At 47.0% G+C, this 17,518-nt stretch overlaps 1 protein-coding gene across 5 annotated transcripts in view; it reads left to right on the top strand.

Annotated features, from left to right (window-relative positions):
• LOC137421856 (protein FAM135A) overlaps positions 1 to 17,518 on the top strand; it is an 84,295-nt gene that overhangs the window by 26,658 nt on the left and 40,119 nt on the right. For 4 of the 5 annotated variants that reach the window (XM_068108330.2, XM_068108327.2, XM_068108328.2 and 1 more), the window contains 3 exons: positions 1,934 to 2,042; positions 2,315 to 2,468; positions 5,880 to 5,960. In XM_068108330.2, the coding sequence (XP_067964431.2) occupies positions 1,934 to 2,042; positions 2,315 to 2,468; positions 5,880 to 5,960 (344 nt within the window). The remainder of the gene's footprint in view (positions 1 to 1,933; positions 2,043 to 2,314; positions 2,469 to 5,879; positions 5,961 to 17,518) is intronic. The other variant, XM_068108331.2, reaches the window with a different exon arrangement.

Here is a 17,518-nt window from a genome sequence, read left to right as displayed (position 1 = left end):
CCATTGTAAAGTCCTGCCATGGAATGTTTTCATTTAAAAAATTCCTGCTGCTTCATCTTCTGCTTCTTTTTTTCTTTTTGGGTGTGCCTTTTCCTGTTTTGGATCCATAGTCACCGACGGAGCCTATAACCTCTGGCCAATTCACTACACTCGGCTCTTGCAAAATATCCTTTATCAATCCAAAATTTTAAATGCTCGCTTATTTCATAGAATCCCTTTTCTCTGATTCTATTTAAAACAATATAAAATAAAGCTTTTTTGCAACATTGCTGTGATAATTGTTTTCAACTTCTAAAATTGCCTTCCTTTCTCCCACAGTAGGGGGATATGCAATTTATTTGTTTGCAAGTTGTGACAAAATTCCTTCCTTTTGCAACGCCGCCGCTTCATTCCCAGATTTACGGGCATAGCGGCACCGGTGGCCCTGCTTGCCGTGCCTTAACCCGCACTTATTTCCATTCAACCACAGTCTCAATTGCCCTTGGCATGGCTGCACAGACGGCGTTATGTAAATCTGCCTGAAAGGAAAGATTTTGTCGCTTTCTGCATTTTCCTAGGTAACCACAACAAAGTCTGCCTTTTTCCAAAGCCAATCGATCGGAGAGGTATTTTAATCCCATGCTGTTTTTTAATTTTTTTTTTATCAGCTTAGTGATTTTTGCCAACAGTGTGGCATTCCTCTAAATCCATTTGCCAAACATGACATCGGTGCAAATAAAGGATTCTTATTGATGTGGAGAGGGAGGCAAGTTGAGGGTTTGTGGTGGCACGTGTGAGCCCAACTGGTTTATCCACCATACATAGAATACGTAACCTTGATGGGAAATGTCCGTAAAGTTCTTCCTACCGGGATTGAGCAGCAAGTTTTCCACCATGTGACGAGCCGAAAACCACTGTCTACTATTTTGGCCCAGGATAGTCATTTGTGTATTTTGCAGCGGCCTGGGACAATGGCACAGCATGGCCATAGCACTTTTCTCTCCCATGAATTTCAATGGAAGGGAAGAGTGCTGTGCCCACATCCGCCAAGGTCCCGAGCCTCATTTGTTGCGTCTGCACCACACGCGGACATCAAAGCTTCTGTAGGATGAATTGAAAGTATCCTTTGATCCAGTATAATTGAATAAGGAGTGAAAGGGTGGATGAGTAACGAAAGAAGTAAATAAAGCGTACCGTAAACACCCCATGGCGAAACGGCATTACGGAGTTTTGCATTTGTTTGTTATCAAAGTGCTTCTCAAGTAGGATGGTATCCACGTGATATATGTTACCTTTGATGAATATATAAATTGTGTAAAAATTAAACAATCCGACTGCTTTGAGCAATTTTATCTGCAACAGTTAATTGGTGCTTAATTTATTTACTTTAAACTGGTTTTGGAGATGGTGTGGGCTCAAATTTGTTTTTGCTTGCTTGCTCATTTGCATGTTTGGCGCAATATTGTGCATGTAAAGCAGTGTCGTCCATATGATATGCATACTGTGTATTCGCTGCGTTAGGCCAGTCATGTTGATATGTTGGCGCCGTACACTCACGAACCTCGATTGGCCACAATGTTCGGGTGCTTGGAGTAGCTTTAGGATGTCTGTTCTGGCGTGATTGTTCATTCCGATTTATTGAAGATGATCCGTGGGCACAGTACATGCATGACTCAGTGCTCATGAAAAGTCAAGTTTCTAATTCCTGATCTGCACGCTTTCTCATAACCAATTGGCAGTGGATATAAAGGTTCCTCTGAGACATTACACACTTGTTCCAGGATGCTTGGCAATATTATTTCCTCCCTCCCAAGATACATTAATTTTTATTTTTTTGTTCCACTCGTTTCGTTTTTGCGTCTCGGCTAATGTCTGATGTCCAGACATCCACTTCTAATGGCATTTATCTACCCTTCGTGCCCTCCATCCCTTACGAATATTCCCCACACCTTAGTTTTTCACGACATGGAAAGTCCTGGCTCAGCCGTAGTGGTGCGGTTGTGGCAGCCACAGCAGACGGAGAGATTCCATCAATTGAGAATGTGTTCTTTGGCAGTGCTTATGTAAGACCTCTCTGTTCTCTTCAATGTTTTATTTTTTTAGCATCAGAAATGCAGAGTGTACCTCCACTCTGGGTGTTGCTTCAACGTCACATTCTGTTTTGACCTTTTTTGTAACTCGCTTTGGTCATTTTTAATGATGTGCATCCATCCAGTAGTTTAGTTTGTAAACACTGAACAAATGATTGCAACAAAACTGTTTGTCATTAAAACACTTTGCTTTGTTGTGCAAGTCGTGAAGTTGTAGCGTAAAAGCCAACATTTTTTATCCCAAGAGTCACGGATCGGAGATTTCCAAAGCAAGTGTTCTGCACGCGAAACAGCTCCACCGTGTGTTGTCCATCACCTTACTGGACGCCTACCATGGGCTGCAGCACTACTGGATACATTTGGCGCAGGAAGAGCCAAGTGTGGCTGTCGATTCAAAAGGTGAAGCCATGTGGATAAATAAATCGATCAGGTTCAAGGGGGTGTGAGGGTCGAGTCATTTATTTTCATTGCGTCCACCAAAGTTTTCCTCCACATTGCTTGATTAGTATTGTTGTTGTTGTAGTGTTGCTTTATCACATCTTGCATTGCCATTGTTTTTCACTGCATGCGCTCTGTACTGATTAACCTGTAACTTCTGCCAAAGTGCCTCACAGTGCATTTGTTAAACTCCAGCTCAAAGCCAGCTGGCTTTATTTATTTTACTCCTCGGCGCTCGACTTTACCACACCACTTTCAAATGGATTGATAAACCCTCCGTCTAAACCCTTTTCAAGATGATCGAAAACCTTTGTTTTAGGAATTTGGTGCTTTTAAAACCATTTTTTAACAAGAACGGCATTCAGTAGAGCGCATATCTCCACCAGGCTGAACAGTTTATATTTTGTATCCCACTGATAGACTGGATCTGGATTTGGACCTGAAACAAAATCGAATCTGCTTGTTCTTGTCACCTAACCAACTCTTCCACCAATTTTAGTCATAACTCGTCCAAAACTTTTAAAAACATCATGTTATATATCCCTTTTCGCCCGATCTCTCAATTGTGGAGAATCACTTATAAAATGAAATAATTCTCGTATCCGAATCCATATTCAGATCTTCACCAAAAGGGAATCGATTCGTCCTTGTCACACACCCAACCTGTCCATCAAGTTTCATTCAAATCCGTCCACAACTTTTTGAGATATTCTGCTATATATAGTTTTTGGCCCGATCTCCCAATGGTGAAGAATCACTTAAAAAAATTCCACTAGCCGGATCCGGATCCAGATCTTCATGAAAATCTAATCATTTCGTCCTTGTTACGTACCCAGCATCTCCGCCAAATTTCGTCTGAATTCGTCCACTCCTTTTTGAGTTATCTTGTTCACAAACAAACAAACGGACAGACAGACGGGTGAAAACATAACCTCCATCCACCTTTGGTGGCGGAGGTAACAACAAATAGTTGTGCAAGTTACCGAACTACAGTAAATACCGATTGACGTATAAAATAATTGTGTGTATATATATATATATATATATATATATATATATATATATATATATATATATATATATATATACTGCTCTGCTCCCCACTGCTCCCCTCCCCCAAGGTGTCCCCCAAGGTTCAGTTCTTGGCCCCCTCCTCTTCATTCTGTACCTGTCCCCCCTTGGTCACTTAATCTGCCGTCATGGTCTCCAATTCCACTGCTTCGCCGATGACATCCAGCTTTTCATCTCCACCAAGTCCATCTCCACCGCCACCCACTCTATCCTGACAAACTGCATCACTGAAATAAAATCCTGGCTTCAAATCAACTTCCTCAAACTTAACTATGATAAATCTGAAATAATCATCATTGGCCCAAAAACGCTCACCAAATCCACCCATAACTTTGCCCTCAACATCGACGGTTTCCCAGTATCCACCTCCCCTCACATCCGGAATCTTGGCATCATCTTTGACCAAACCCTCTCCTTCGACAAATACACTAAACAGATCACAAAGACAGCCTTCTTTCACCTGAAAAACATCACCCGTCTCCGTCCATCCCTCTCCTCCACGGCTGCAGAAACCCTCATCCACGCCTTCATCACCTCCCGTCTGGACTACTGCAACAGCCTCCTCTATGGTTCACCCTCAATAATCACCAATAAACTCCAATACATTCAGAACTCCGCTGCCCGTCTACTCACCCATTCCCAGACCCGTGACCACATCACCCCCGTCCTTTATAAGCTTCACTGGCTCCCCATCCCCCAGAGAATCCAGTACAAAATCCTCCTCTTGACCTACAAAGCCCTCCATAACCTGGCCCCATCCTACCTGACTGACCTCCTCTCCAGACACACTCCCACCAGCAAACCTCCACTCTGCTGGTACCAACCTCCTGACCCCCCCCCCCCCACCCCCCTCCCATCCGGACCAAATTCAGATCCTGGGGGGACAGGGCCTTCTCCATCGCTGCTCCCACCCTCTGGAACTCACTACCTCACACCATCAGAGACTCCTCCTCACTCACCACATTCAAAACATCACTCAAGACCCACCTGTTCAACACTGCATTCAACATTTAACCCACAGCATTTAACCCCTGACTATCTCTTCTCCTTCTCCTTCCTTTTGCTTTGATTATAATCAAAGCAAAACAAGTGCAAAAAGACAAAAATCAATCGGTAAATAATTATTTACCTATTGATTTTTGTCTTTTTGCACTTGTTTTTTGTACTCTGTCAAAGCGCCTTTGGGCTTCTGGAAAAGCGCTATATAAAATAAATGTATTATTATATATATCTATACTTTGAATGGTCAGTACCAGCCAATTTGCTGCATTTCTTTTCATTCATAATAACTTAAGTAATTGATCACATAACCTCGTATGTAAATGTCATTGTTGACCAGCAACGCAAAATAACAAAGTGAAGGCAGTACTGTAACTTTTTCTTTAACTCTCGAGTTCCTTTCATACGACCAAAAAGTGAATCCATAGAAGTTAAATCCTATATGAACCGCAATGTTTCTGAGTTAAAGTCGATAAATCTACGCAATAATGTGTTTAATGGTCTGTTTGTTTGTTCCTCATTTTCTCCTCCAATTTTTGACCGACCTTGACCAAGCTTTGCCTCCCTAGTCAGGGTCCCTGGGCGGTGTCCTAAGTGGGTCGGTATTGTGATACCATGGGGAGATGGGAGTTGGGGGGGGGAGAGGGGAGGAGTTAGTGTGAGCAGCTGAAGAATGGCAGCGACTCCACAGGAAAGATAACCGTGCCATTGCATCCTTGCATTATCACTTTCGTTTCATCATTGCAGTTGACTGTGAAGTCTTTCGAAGCTAGAGGATCTGGTTTGAAAAATCCACCTCGAGATTTCCACAAACAAATTCAAATTTCATCGAGCCGGGCGGACTTACTTCTCCGATTTATATTATGACAGATATGCAACTATTGTTGGCATTCTTTATGCAAAATGGTTGGTTCATTTTCGCATTTGACTTCTAAGGGCCTTTCTCTTTACTCGCATTACAATGCGTACAGAGACCCACACTGCTAGTCAAACATGCCTCATGGTATGAGGGTAATGATGAAGACGTTTGAACATTCACAAATTGAACTGTTCGCACTATAATAACTCTATCTCCTAAATATCCTTTTATTATTTTTTGAGTCACGAATGTTTTCCATTGTAATAGCTAAACAATATAATCCCACACGCATTCTTTATATTTTAATTGGCAATTAAACCATGGTTTCATTCATGTATTTTAAGAGCACTTAGCTTTCCTCTGTCCAATGCGGTGCAACAGAAATTGGGTGTCCATGGCATGACCCTTAACACCAGTCGTGTGTGTGCGCGCTTTGCAAGCAGTGCTGAGCCAGGTGCAGGCTCTTTACGGCTACTTGACGAGCCAACGCCGAGCCTCGGGGCCTCAAGGACTGCGCAGCAAGGGTACGTCGGGCCTACTTTATGCAAATATGTCAAAATTCTGGCACCATGCATTCTGAACGAATCAGGAAATTGGCATTATTACAGCCTCGATGATTATGGGAATGTTGAGAAGTTGTGCTTTGCTTCTCACAGTTCGGCATCGGGGTGTCAGTTGATTTTTCTTCTCCTGTCTTTGGCCCTGATACTTGTACCTGTTTACAGCACTTTGCCATTAGTTACTGTCATTACGAGCATGTTTGATATCGAGACGCTATCGCCGTCACCATGGTTATCATCATTGTGATCCATTGTGGGGACTGTATTTGCTGTTTTGTGCATTATTAGTTTTTAATGATTGCAAAGCAACTGACACATGCCTTGAAGAAGCATTCTTTAAATTCTCCCTACTTGTCCATGTCTCTTGAGTCCTGCTGGATGCAAAGGTAGGATAGTTTGTCTGTATAATACTGCTGTATTGCTTGTACAGCACAGCAGGGTAGTTTGACAATTATCTTTATGACTAATTGAGGCCTACCAATATTACCCTAACCATGGCATCCACAACACATTCCGGGTGAGTATGTCTTCCAGGATTGTTTTGCTTTTTTATTGTAAAGATGCCCATTCAGTAAATGTTCTCCCTGCTGAAGACACCATTTGACTTAGCACACCTGTCATGGCCACCTCTTATTACACACAGTACATATTAACAAAAATCGATCTTTGCCATTGACTTCGTGTATTAATTTGCATGTCTTTCATGTAACACATAGCATTTGAGTTTTTAACAGTCCATGTATTTGTACATTTAACTCATCCACAGATTCGTAAATTAAAAATATACAATTGGGATCTTGGAGGCCGTCCATCCTTCAGATGAGTACATGAAAGCACAGCTGCATGTGAATTATGTCAAATATCCCATGATATCTGTTGAAAAGAGTAGGCTAACTTGTGTTGGTACACTGATCAATTTTTCGTTGGTTTAGCGTAAAATAAATAGCAAATCACTTCCGTTTCCGGTCCCTGGAGCAAGGAAGCGTCTTGGACCTCTGCACGGCAGCAAAAGTTATAGTATTTTTTCCATTCGTGTCTTCGTCAATTTCTACTCGCTTTTTATTGTGCATGTGTTGCAGTGTGTTTTCCAGTTGGTGTTGATTTGCAATTCTTGCAAACTTTTGTATAATTTAATCGTTTTATTTTCCCACCGCGTGCACGGCCTGGTTTCTCTCGGCTTCCCTCCCCGCATCGGTGTTTTGTGAATTTAAGTTCTTTCCTTCGCTGTATTGCTTATTTCTTAGATTTTCTCTTCTCCCCCTAACTTTCGGAGGCTGCTGACCTGACGTTTGCGGAGGCACTACGGGTGGCCCACATCTACACTGAGGCCCGGGAACAGTCTACCGCCTATGACCACACACGAGTCGTTGCGGGGACTTCTCAACTCGCGCGACCGGAGAGGGCTACCGCCGAGGATACGGGAGAGGACCCGACCACGCTAGCGGAGCCCTTGGCCGCTCCCGAGGTGGACTCGGATTCGGGGTTGGCTGCGGCTACGGCGGCTAGGCCAAGGCCTGAACGAAACGCGACGTGTTACTTCTGTGGCAATCGACAGCATCCCAGGTCGGCGTGTCCGGCTCGGGAAGCAATATGCCATTTGTGTTCTACTAAAGGACATTTTGCAAAAGTCTGCAAGAAGACCGCGCGGGGCACACGAGCTCGCGTGACCTTGAATGGGCTTATCGCTGAGCCAACGGACCGAGCACAGAGCGGGGCGCCTCACCCGGCTTTGATGAGCGGTCCTCCTCCTCATGGGCCCCTGGCTGCACGCTCGTCCTTGGTGAGATACATCGGGCCGCCAAAACAAATGGCGCGAACACGACCGGCCGCGGAGCGACCGTCCTTGACTGGCATCCGAACGCCCTCCTCAAACAAACGACAAGCTTCTGCTTTGAAAGCTCCTCTTGCTTTGCGGCAAACGCTGCGCGTGACACGAGCGCCATCCGACGGCAGCTCGTACGAACTACACACTCTTGCTCCAGCACATGAAACTGCAGATGGCTGCGATCCTTCTCGCGTGACACGAGCGCCATCTGACGGCTGCTCGTACGGACTACAAGCTCCTGAAGCTCCAACTATGCCTCTGACACGAGGGCCCTCCGGAGGCCGCTCGAACGACCGGGAAACTGCAGCCGGTGTGGGCTCCACACGAGAGAAGCGATCTTTTCGCCCGGATGGCTCAATACCTGCCGGATCTTCCGGCGGAGGCCGCTCAAACGACCGGAAAACTGCAGCCGGTGTGGGATCCACACGAGAGGCGCGATCTTCTCGCTCGGACGGCTCAATACCTGCCGGATCTTCCGGCCTTGCTCAGGCCATTATTCCGCTCATGGTAGAAGGCATTTTTGCGCGGGCCTTAGTCGGCACGGGGTCTACGGATAGTTTTATCGATCAACGACTAGTGCGTCAACATGGGTGGCCGGTCCTCGGGACTACACGACGGATCTTCATGGCCTCCCAAGGACTTAGGCTCAGCACAAAAGGGGAATGTCGATTGAAACTTGTGATAAAAGGACGCATGTTTCCAGATGTACATCTCATGGTCTTGCCTGCATTATGTGCTGACATTCTGTTAGGACACGATTTTCTCAAGCGACATGGACGTTTGGAAATGGAATTCGGTGGGTCGGACACGCTTGCTGTGTGTGCACTCGCGAAAATGGACATTGAGCCTCTTTCGCTGTTCCTCAACCTGACCACTGACTGCACTCCTGTAGCGGTGAAATCACGGCGCTACTCACGAGCAGACGCGCAATTCATTGCGGAGGAAACGGCCCAGCTCTTAAAGGACGGTATTATCGAACCTAGCCGGTCGCCGTGGCGGCCCCAGGTCTTAGTGGTGCGAAGTGAGGCCCATCGCCGACGCATGGTAATCGACTACTCACAGACGGTTAATCGGTTTACACAGCTGGACGCCTACCTCTTACCGGGGATGGACGCGCTAGTACGACAGGTGGCCCAGTACTCCGTCTACAGCACTCTCGATCTGCGTAGTGCGTATCATCAGATCCCCATCTCTAGGGCTGATCGCATCTATACCGCCTTTGAATCGGGTCAAAGGTTATACCAGGTCACCCGACTACCTTTTGGGGTGACGAATGGGGTCGCCTGTTTTCAGAGGGCTATGGACGACCTTAGAGTCCCTGTATATAGAGAGTTGTGTCAACTCAAATTTGGACGCCATTTTGTGTCTAAGTGTGTCGGATTAGATATACATGTACATTCGCGATATGGGGTGATATATTCTAAACCTGCTAAAAAAATTTTTACTGCACATATTTAGTCTTATTATTACATACAGGTGATATTTGTTTTGTCAAAAACTCAGCTATTGCCGTGAAAAAGAGCTGTGTGGTGATATTAAAAGTGGTATGGCAATGCATATTACAAGCCAACACTGCATATAAGAGCTAACATTATAAGTAAGACAAACCAATGCTGTCGTTCTCTGAATTTTAATAACTTTTAATTTTAATAAATAATTTTAATAATTTCATCCTTCTTGGAGATCTTGGAGACGGCGGCAGGGATTTTCGAAGCTCCACACGGTCTCTACGTTTTTCGAAGTTAAGTCTGTTCACAATTGTATTTTGTCGAAACTGTATTTATCTTTCGGTGTGTGAAGTTATTGTGTGCAACTTTGGTTGTTTCTCGGTGTTTATCTTTCATAAATTGATCGTCTGTTTGCCGTGTCGCGAGCAAGGCCTTGTACAGTGTGCACTGTACAACCTTGAGGCTTTGTTTTTCTCTCAGTGGTCCGTCGTTTGTGATCCAATAACTTTCGTTCTCTGTATTCCCAGTCTTTTCACCCATAGCCTACTTCCTTGTGTAAATCTCAACTCAAAAAAAAAAAAAAAAAAAAAACATTTCCTTCTCTGTTCTCATTCGTTTATTCATTCTTATTCGTTCGTTCGTTCTTCGACCACGTGTTTCTCCCCCATTTCCCCAGATAGTTTTCACTCATTAACCTTCAATGTTTACACTTTCCCCTCAAGTTATGTATTCCGTCATATTTTATAACACCTTTTTCTTCTTCTTCTTTAAAAGGCTGCTTTCGACTTGCTCACCAAATCAATTCATCCCAAAAAAAATATCCATCTCCTATAGTGCCTTTGTTCTACATTCCCTAAACTCTCCTGCACTCCATCCTCCATCCAGCGTCCTTAAACGTATTTTTAACTCGAAGGTCACAAGAAACTCATTTTGCAATAAATGTTCGTTTCCCATAAATCGTACACTTTCAAAAATCCAATCTCACCCCTCCCCTCCAAATCTTCCCCATAACCCCTCCCCTCCAAATCTTCCCCATCAACCATCCCTTTCAAATCTCCCCCCTTGCCCCCTCCCTCCTAAACTACTCCCTCACCCCTCCCCGCCAAGACGCCCCCTCGCCCCTCCCCTCCTAGACTCCTGCCTCACCCCTCCCCTCCAAATCTCCCCCATATCCCATCCCTTTCAAATCCCTCCCCTTGTCCCTTCCCTCCCAAACTCCCCCCTCACCCCTCCCCTTCAAATCTCCCCACCCTCATTGCTTCTCAATTTCCCCCCGCTCACTCCCCCTCCTCAAAGCGTCCTCCCCGCTTCTTCCCCCTTCAAACTCTCACCTCCATCTCCCCCAACCTTCTGCCTCGCTCTTCCCCCTCCTCAAATAACACCTCATTGTGGCTCACCCAATCACCATCAAACCTTTTGTCCACCCCATCCTTCCCTTTCTCCGAGCTATTCTGAAATCTCTGACACACCTTCAACAGCTCTCCCTACCTCTTCCACCTCTTCCACATCTTACCTTACCCCTCCTCCCCCCTGTTCTGTATCTGATGCTCCCCCTTCCTCTTCATTAACGGTATGGACCTCAAACATCCGGGGCCTTCGTTCAAACTTAACTGATCTCTCCATACAGGTTGCTTCTGTCAAACCAGACGTGATCTGCTTAACAGAAACTTTCCTCCTTTATGATGTCTCTGATTCCATAGTATCTCTCCCGGGCTACTCCCTCCTCCGGTATGATAGACCTGAGCCTCGTCCTGGAGGCGGGGTTGCTATCTTTATCAAAAACTCTCTTCCTCACTCGCCCTGCACTGCACTCTCTCCACCTCACCCCCAGGAATACCTCTGGCTACGGCTTCCCCTTCGCTCCCACCTCTTGTTCATATGTGTGTTGTACCGTCCACCAAACAGTGATGACTCCATCTACATCTCGCTGTCTGATGATATGGACCAACTTCTATCTACTCATCCCAACTCTCTCTTCCTCATATGTGGTGATTTCAACTGTCATCATGCCAGTTGGCTGGGTGTGGGTACCTCTCTCACCAGCCATGGCTCCTCAGCAAAGGACTTCTGCGACTCACTGGGACTGACACAATCTGTCAATTTCCCGACCCGGATCTCAGTCAACGGAACATCTTCTCTTCTGGACTTGGTTATGACTAACTTCCCTGAAAATGTCTGCTGCTCTTCTTCTGCTCCGATCGGATCATCTGATCATGTCCTTGTTAAAGTGGACATCTCTCTGACCATCCTCAGGGAGCCTGCTCAGCGTCGACGAGTCTGGCATTTCACTCAGGCCAACTGGCACGGTCTTCAAGCAGCCATCAATCATCTGGACTGGTCTCCCATCTCTACCACCTCTGACATCAACTCATCCTGGGAATTCTTCCAAAGTAAATTGCTCTCTCTCATGCACAGATTTATCCCATCTCGTCTTCAGTTGTCATACCCTTCCTCCCGTCCATGGTACACGGAATCTTGTGGTGAGGCTGTTGCCCAGAAACAACTTGCCTTCGTCTCCTGGAAAGCAAATCCAACGGAAGGAAATCTCATTTCCTTTCACAAAGCCCGAAACAAGTGTGTGTCCACCCTCAGGAGAGCCAGGAAACAATATCTCTCCGTTCTCAAGACCGAACTCTCTTATCTGTCTCCCTCTTCCAAATCCTGGTGGCGTCTGGTCAAATCCGTTTCTGGTGTTTGTTCCCCCTCCATCCCCTCCCTTACCTCAAACGGCTACACAGCTGACTCCGCACGTGAAAAAGCAGAATGCCTCAACTCTGTGTTTGCCTCTAAATCTTGTGTCCCAAACCCATCCCTCTCTGTACCCACCATACCCAGTCGTACCCTGCTGCTCCTGGACTCCGTGTCCTTTCCTCCTGACAAGGTGGAAAAGTTTCTGTCAACCCTCGACTCTGATTCTGCAACTGGACCCGACGGCATCAGCCCACGGGTCCTAAAATCCTGCTCTGCTGCTCTATCTCACCCTCTCTCTGTTCTCTTCACCCTCTCTTTTGCTCAAGGTCAACTGCCATCTGCTTGGAAATCAGCCAACATCACCGCTTTGCACAAAAAAGGTGCAAAAACAGATCCTCGCAACTACAGACCAATCAGCCTTCTCCCAATTATCAGCAAAGTCATGGAATCCATCATTGCTTCTGATATGAAATCTTTCCTCTTCTCCAATGGCTTGATCTCTGATCATCAATTTGGTTTCAGACCAGGTCACTCTACTCTGGACATGCTGCTTCTGCTGTCTCAACAATGGATGGAGGTCCTCAATGCCAAACAGGAAATTAGAGCTGTCTCCCTCGACATATCACGTGCCTTCGACACGGTCTGGCACCCCGCTCTGCTCACCAAACTCTCCTCCTTTGGTATCCATGGAAATCTCCACGCATGGCTGGCGGACTTCCTCTCTAGTCGTCGTCAACGTGTGGCCCTGAATGGGTTTCTCTCATCTCCTCTTCCTGTTCAGGCTGGAGTTCCCCAAGGCAGTGTTCTGGGCCCCGTGCTTTTTCTGGTCTTCATCAATGATCTCTCTGACTCTCTCGAAAATCCTCTCTATCTCTTTGCTGATGACTCCACTCTCTGCCGCTCCATTCCTCTTCCCTCAGATCGGCAGTCTGCTGCCTCCTCACTCTCTGAAGACCTGGACAAAATCACAGACTGGTCAAACAAGTGGAACATGTCTTTCAATCCTGACAAATCTCACACTCTTACTATGTCTCTCCGAAAAGATCGACTGGACAACCCTCCCATCTACTTTCTCAACAATCCTCTCCAAGAAGTTCTGTCGCTCAAGATTTTGGGTCTCACTATCTGCCATGATCTTTCTTGGGAAAACCACATTTCCAAGCTGGCCTCCAAAGCCAGTCGCCGACTGGGCATCCTCCGTCGTGCGAAGTCCTTCCTCGGCACACCTGAGCTCCTCACCACATACAAGGCTTTCATCCGCAGCTCAATGGAATACTGTTCTCCCCTATGGGCCGGTGCTCCTGCCTCACACCTAGCTCGGCTTCACGCTGTTGAAACCAAAGCTTTCAGAATTATTGGAATCTCCCGCGATGAAGCTATCTCTGAGGGCCTTTCACTCACTCACCGCAGGCAGGTAGGTGGTCTTTCTGTCTTCTACCGACTCCTCTCCGGCCTTGCACCCCCAGCTCTCTCTGTGCTCTGTCCCCCAAATATTCCTACAGGTCGCACAAGATCTGCCAGCAACCCTCTGATGGTTAAACTGCCGAAATCTCGGCTCTCCGCTCACCTTCACTCTTTCATTCCTCTTTTCTCCCGCCTCTGGAACAAACTCCCTCACTCCCTTCAATCCCACTCCTCCCTCCAGGTCTTTAAAACAGCTGTTCACCACCATCTCTTATCTTCCCCCATCCAAAACCTTGATCTTTTCTACCCCCGCTAATTCACCCCAGATCCACCTTGTTTGAAATTCCAACTTCTTTCCTGGAAGTCCTGGCAGTGTCCATATGTTTTATACCTCTCCCACTGCCCCCTTCCCACGCCCCCCCCCCCCAAAGCCCTCGCCCTCTCTCAGATCTCTCGATGTCTCCATGTCTCTCGGTCCCTGCTCTCAAATGTTGTGTTTGTGTCCTTCCCCCTCTCTCCCCATCTTGTCTACCGCTCCCTATGTTATATGTTTTATGTGTCGGTTTGTCTTTCTGTGTGTTCATGTGATTAATGTTCGCTCTTTCACGAGCCTCGATATTGTATACAAAAAAAAAAAAAAAAAAAAAAAAAAAAAACTTTTAGAAAGGAGTTTGGGCATATCCAATATTTTTTAAAGGGTGCCGAGAGCAATTCCTGTGTAGGACTTCCAGCCGACATATAGTCTAACACACTTAAAACAAATTCTGTATGTGGTATTGCCATATTTCTATAGTGTACAACTTTAGTTTTATCGACATTTATATTCAATTTCCATTGTAATGATTTAACAAGCTGCAAGTCAGCTTCTGTCTCTGACATAAGGAAAACGTCATCGGCATCTAGTAAGATTGAAACGTTCATTTATTACTACACCCTTGCCCAGAACTCTGATGGATATTGCCTGATCGATTAATATGTTTCATAGCTGGCGACTTAATTAACACTTAATATGCCACAAGACGCATGAGCACTGTACAAAGCAAACAATAACTCGTCAAATTTTGGACCTATGGATGGCTGCACAACCCGCAAAAAAATTGAGCAGGTCCCCCCCTAAAATTGCTTTTATGATTGCCGATTAGGCTAAATATTTTAAACCAAAAAAATAACTTGCCTCGGAATACGTTTTGAATGGACGGACAGAACTGAAAACAAAACGGACCATGGGTTTCCCACCCCTATAAAATCAAAATTAATTCCCTCTGAAAAAGTACAGTGACATTTCCCGCAGACTACCCAACCGCAGACCAGGCAATGTCACTGTACCGGGACATTTCATCAATCAATGACAATATGCGGTCCGCTAGGACTACCCGAAAAAAATTGAGCAGGGTTCTTCCCACGGAAATGCATTTTTGGTCAGCTCCTTGAAGATTATAAACAAACACAAATCACTTCCCTTTAAAAGGGTTTTCAACGGACAGACAACCAAAAAAAAACCGAGCAGATAGAATTGCTTTTGAACATCGATCATCAAGCGGCGTGGGCCTACCTGGCAGAGTCTCGAGGAGTCGATCGCTTTCCAGCTCTTTCGTCTGACTTTCGCTTCCCAAATTTGTCTTCTGACTTTATCACTTGGAAATCTATACATCTTATATTTCCCAGATTGGTTTGAACAACCAAAAGCAGAACAACCAGTCATTTTGTTTGGCAATAAACAACATTCCCGTACCAAGCTGACGTTCACGCACGGTGAAGTTAGACACAAAATGGCGCCACGAAATCACGTGACCAGAAATCTCGGGTCAGCGCATGGCACAACTCTCTTTATACAGGGACTCTAGACGACCTCGTTACTAAGGAGAACTTGACAGATGTCTTTGTATATCTGGACAATCTTACGGTTTGTGGGTATGACCAGGGGCATCACGATGCTAATCTGAAGCGCTTCCTCGAGGTCGCGCAGAGGTATCGCCTAACCATGAATGAGGCTAAGTGTCGTTACTCTCTATGCACAATAGATCTTCTGGGGTACACCGTGACCCATGGCTCTGTCTCTCCGGATAAGGAGCGTCTGCGACCTTTGCTCGATATGGCTCTGCCTAGCGATCGGGCTTCGCTGAAGCACGCTCTCGGGCTGTTCGCCCACTATTCGAAGTGGGTGCAAAATTTCTCCACAAAGCTCCGCCCCCTCGTGGCCTGCGACACGTTCCCCATGAGCCCGGCCGCCTTGGCGGCCTTCGGGGGCCTTAAGGCCGACATCGCTGGCGCCGCTGTGGCGACGATCGACGAGAGCGAATCTTTCGTCTTAGAAAGTGATGCCTCGGATCATGCGATAGCGGCGACTCTCTCCCAAGGGGGGCGCCCTGTGGCTTTCTTTTCGCGGACTCTCACCTCCGCTGAGCGGAGGCATTCGTCTGTCGAAAAGGAAGCGTACGCGATCGTCGAGTCGATTCGGCGATGGCGACCGTACTTACTCGGGCGATGCTTCCAAATCATCACGGAACAACAAAGCGTTGCGTTCATGTACGACACCTTACATGCTCAACGTATTAAGAATGAGAAAATCACTCGCTGGCGTATCGAACTCGCCGACTTCTGCTACACCATCAAATACCGCCCGGGGAAGGATAACCTGGTCGCCGACGCCTTATCGAGGTCGGCTACGTGCGCTGGAATCGTAACTTTGGAGGGACTGCGCGCTTTGCACGACACTATGTGTCATCCAGGGGTGGCGCGTTTCGCTCATTTTGTGCGTAGTGGTAATCTGCCATACTCGATTGAGGACATCCGCCGGATCTGCCGTGACTGCGCTATATGTGCGGAACTCAAACCGCGTTTTTACAACCCTCCCCTGGGGACGCTGGTTAGGGCTACTAGACCGTGGGAGAGATTGGCGATGGATTTCAAAGGACCGCTGCCGGTGTCGAGTAACTCTCGTTATCTGCTCACTATCGTTGATGAGTACTCGCGATTCCCTTTTGCTTACACGTGCGTGGATATGACGGCTGCCACGGTCATACGGTGCCTGCAGAATTTGTTTTCTATGTTTGGGTACCCGGCCTACGTGCATACCGATCGGGGTGCGGTGTTCCTGTCTCAGGAGGTGAGAGGTTATTTGCTCCAAAATAAAGTCGCTTCGACTTACACCACACCGTACAGACCCCAGGCGAATGGGCAGATCAAACGCTTCAATGGGATTATATGGAGGGCCGTCATGCTAAGCCTCAGGACCCTCGGCCGGGGCTTCGATAAATGGGCTTGGTCGCTACCTGCGGCTCTGAACTCGATCAGGGCTCTCCTATGTACGGCCACCAACCAGACTCCTCATGAAAGACTGTTCCACCACCCTAGAAGCTCGGGTAGTATCCGATCTTTACCCAGCTGGCTCGCTGAGCCGGGGCCGGCGTATCTCAAACGAGCGGTTCGCACAAGCAAGTACGACCCCTTAGTAGATAAGGTGCAGGTACTCCAGGCTAATCCCGAGCATGCTCGTGTGATGACGGCAGATGGACGCGAGTCCACTGTCTCCGTACGCCATCTCGCCCCATGTGGGGTCATCGACCCTTATAGGGATATCGACGAACCGATCTACGAGTCTATGGACTTTACCGAAGCTTCCTCTATGGAACTTCTGTCGTCACTTCCGTCGTCACCTACACCCCTGCCTGAAGGCTCTGAGGTGCCCCCTCCGACACCTGCCTCCAGCGGCTACTCCGAAGCAGGGGACTCCGGGCTTGGGGACGCCGTACCCGGTAGTTTCCGGACACGAGCTGGCAGGGCAGTTCGCCACCCCGACCGCTACGGGTGGACCGACTGACATGGGATGACGTACCCCAATCAATTAATGCTGACGCACGCTTGAGACCTGCCTAGCGGCAGTATAGTTCTAACGGCGGGGAGAATGTAGTGAAAATATACCAAAGTTGAACCCGGGAGTGATGCTCGCTTAAACCACTGAGGGGCGTCTATAAGACCTGGGACATCCGCGACGCTGAGCCACTCCTGCGACATTTACTTTGACATGTAGTCTTGTAGTCGTGAATGGTACGTACCCGCACATATATGCTAGACTCGCTTGCTTTGACTATTATTATCGGTCCTTTCTATATGATGCCAAGATCCTGATATCTATTGCATGATTGTATTTTTAC

The sequence above is a fragment of the Myxine glutinosa genome, chromosome 2 (genome assembly GCF_964187855.1).
Source record: "Myxine glutinosa chromosome 2, kmMyxGlut1.1, whole genome shotgun sequence".
In the NCBI taxonomy this organism is placed as follows: domain Eukaryota; kingdom Metazoa; phylum Chordata; class Myxini; order Myxiniformes; family Myxinidae; genus Myxine; species Myxine glutinosa.
This window is presented reverse-complemented; position numbering and strand designations above follow the sequence as displayed.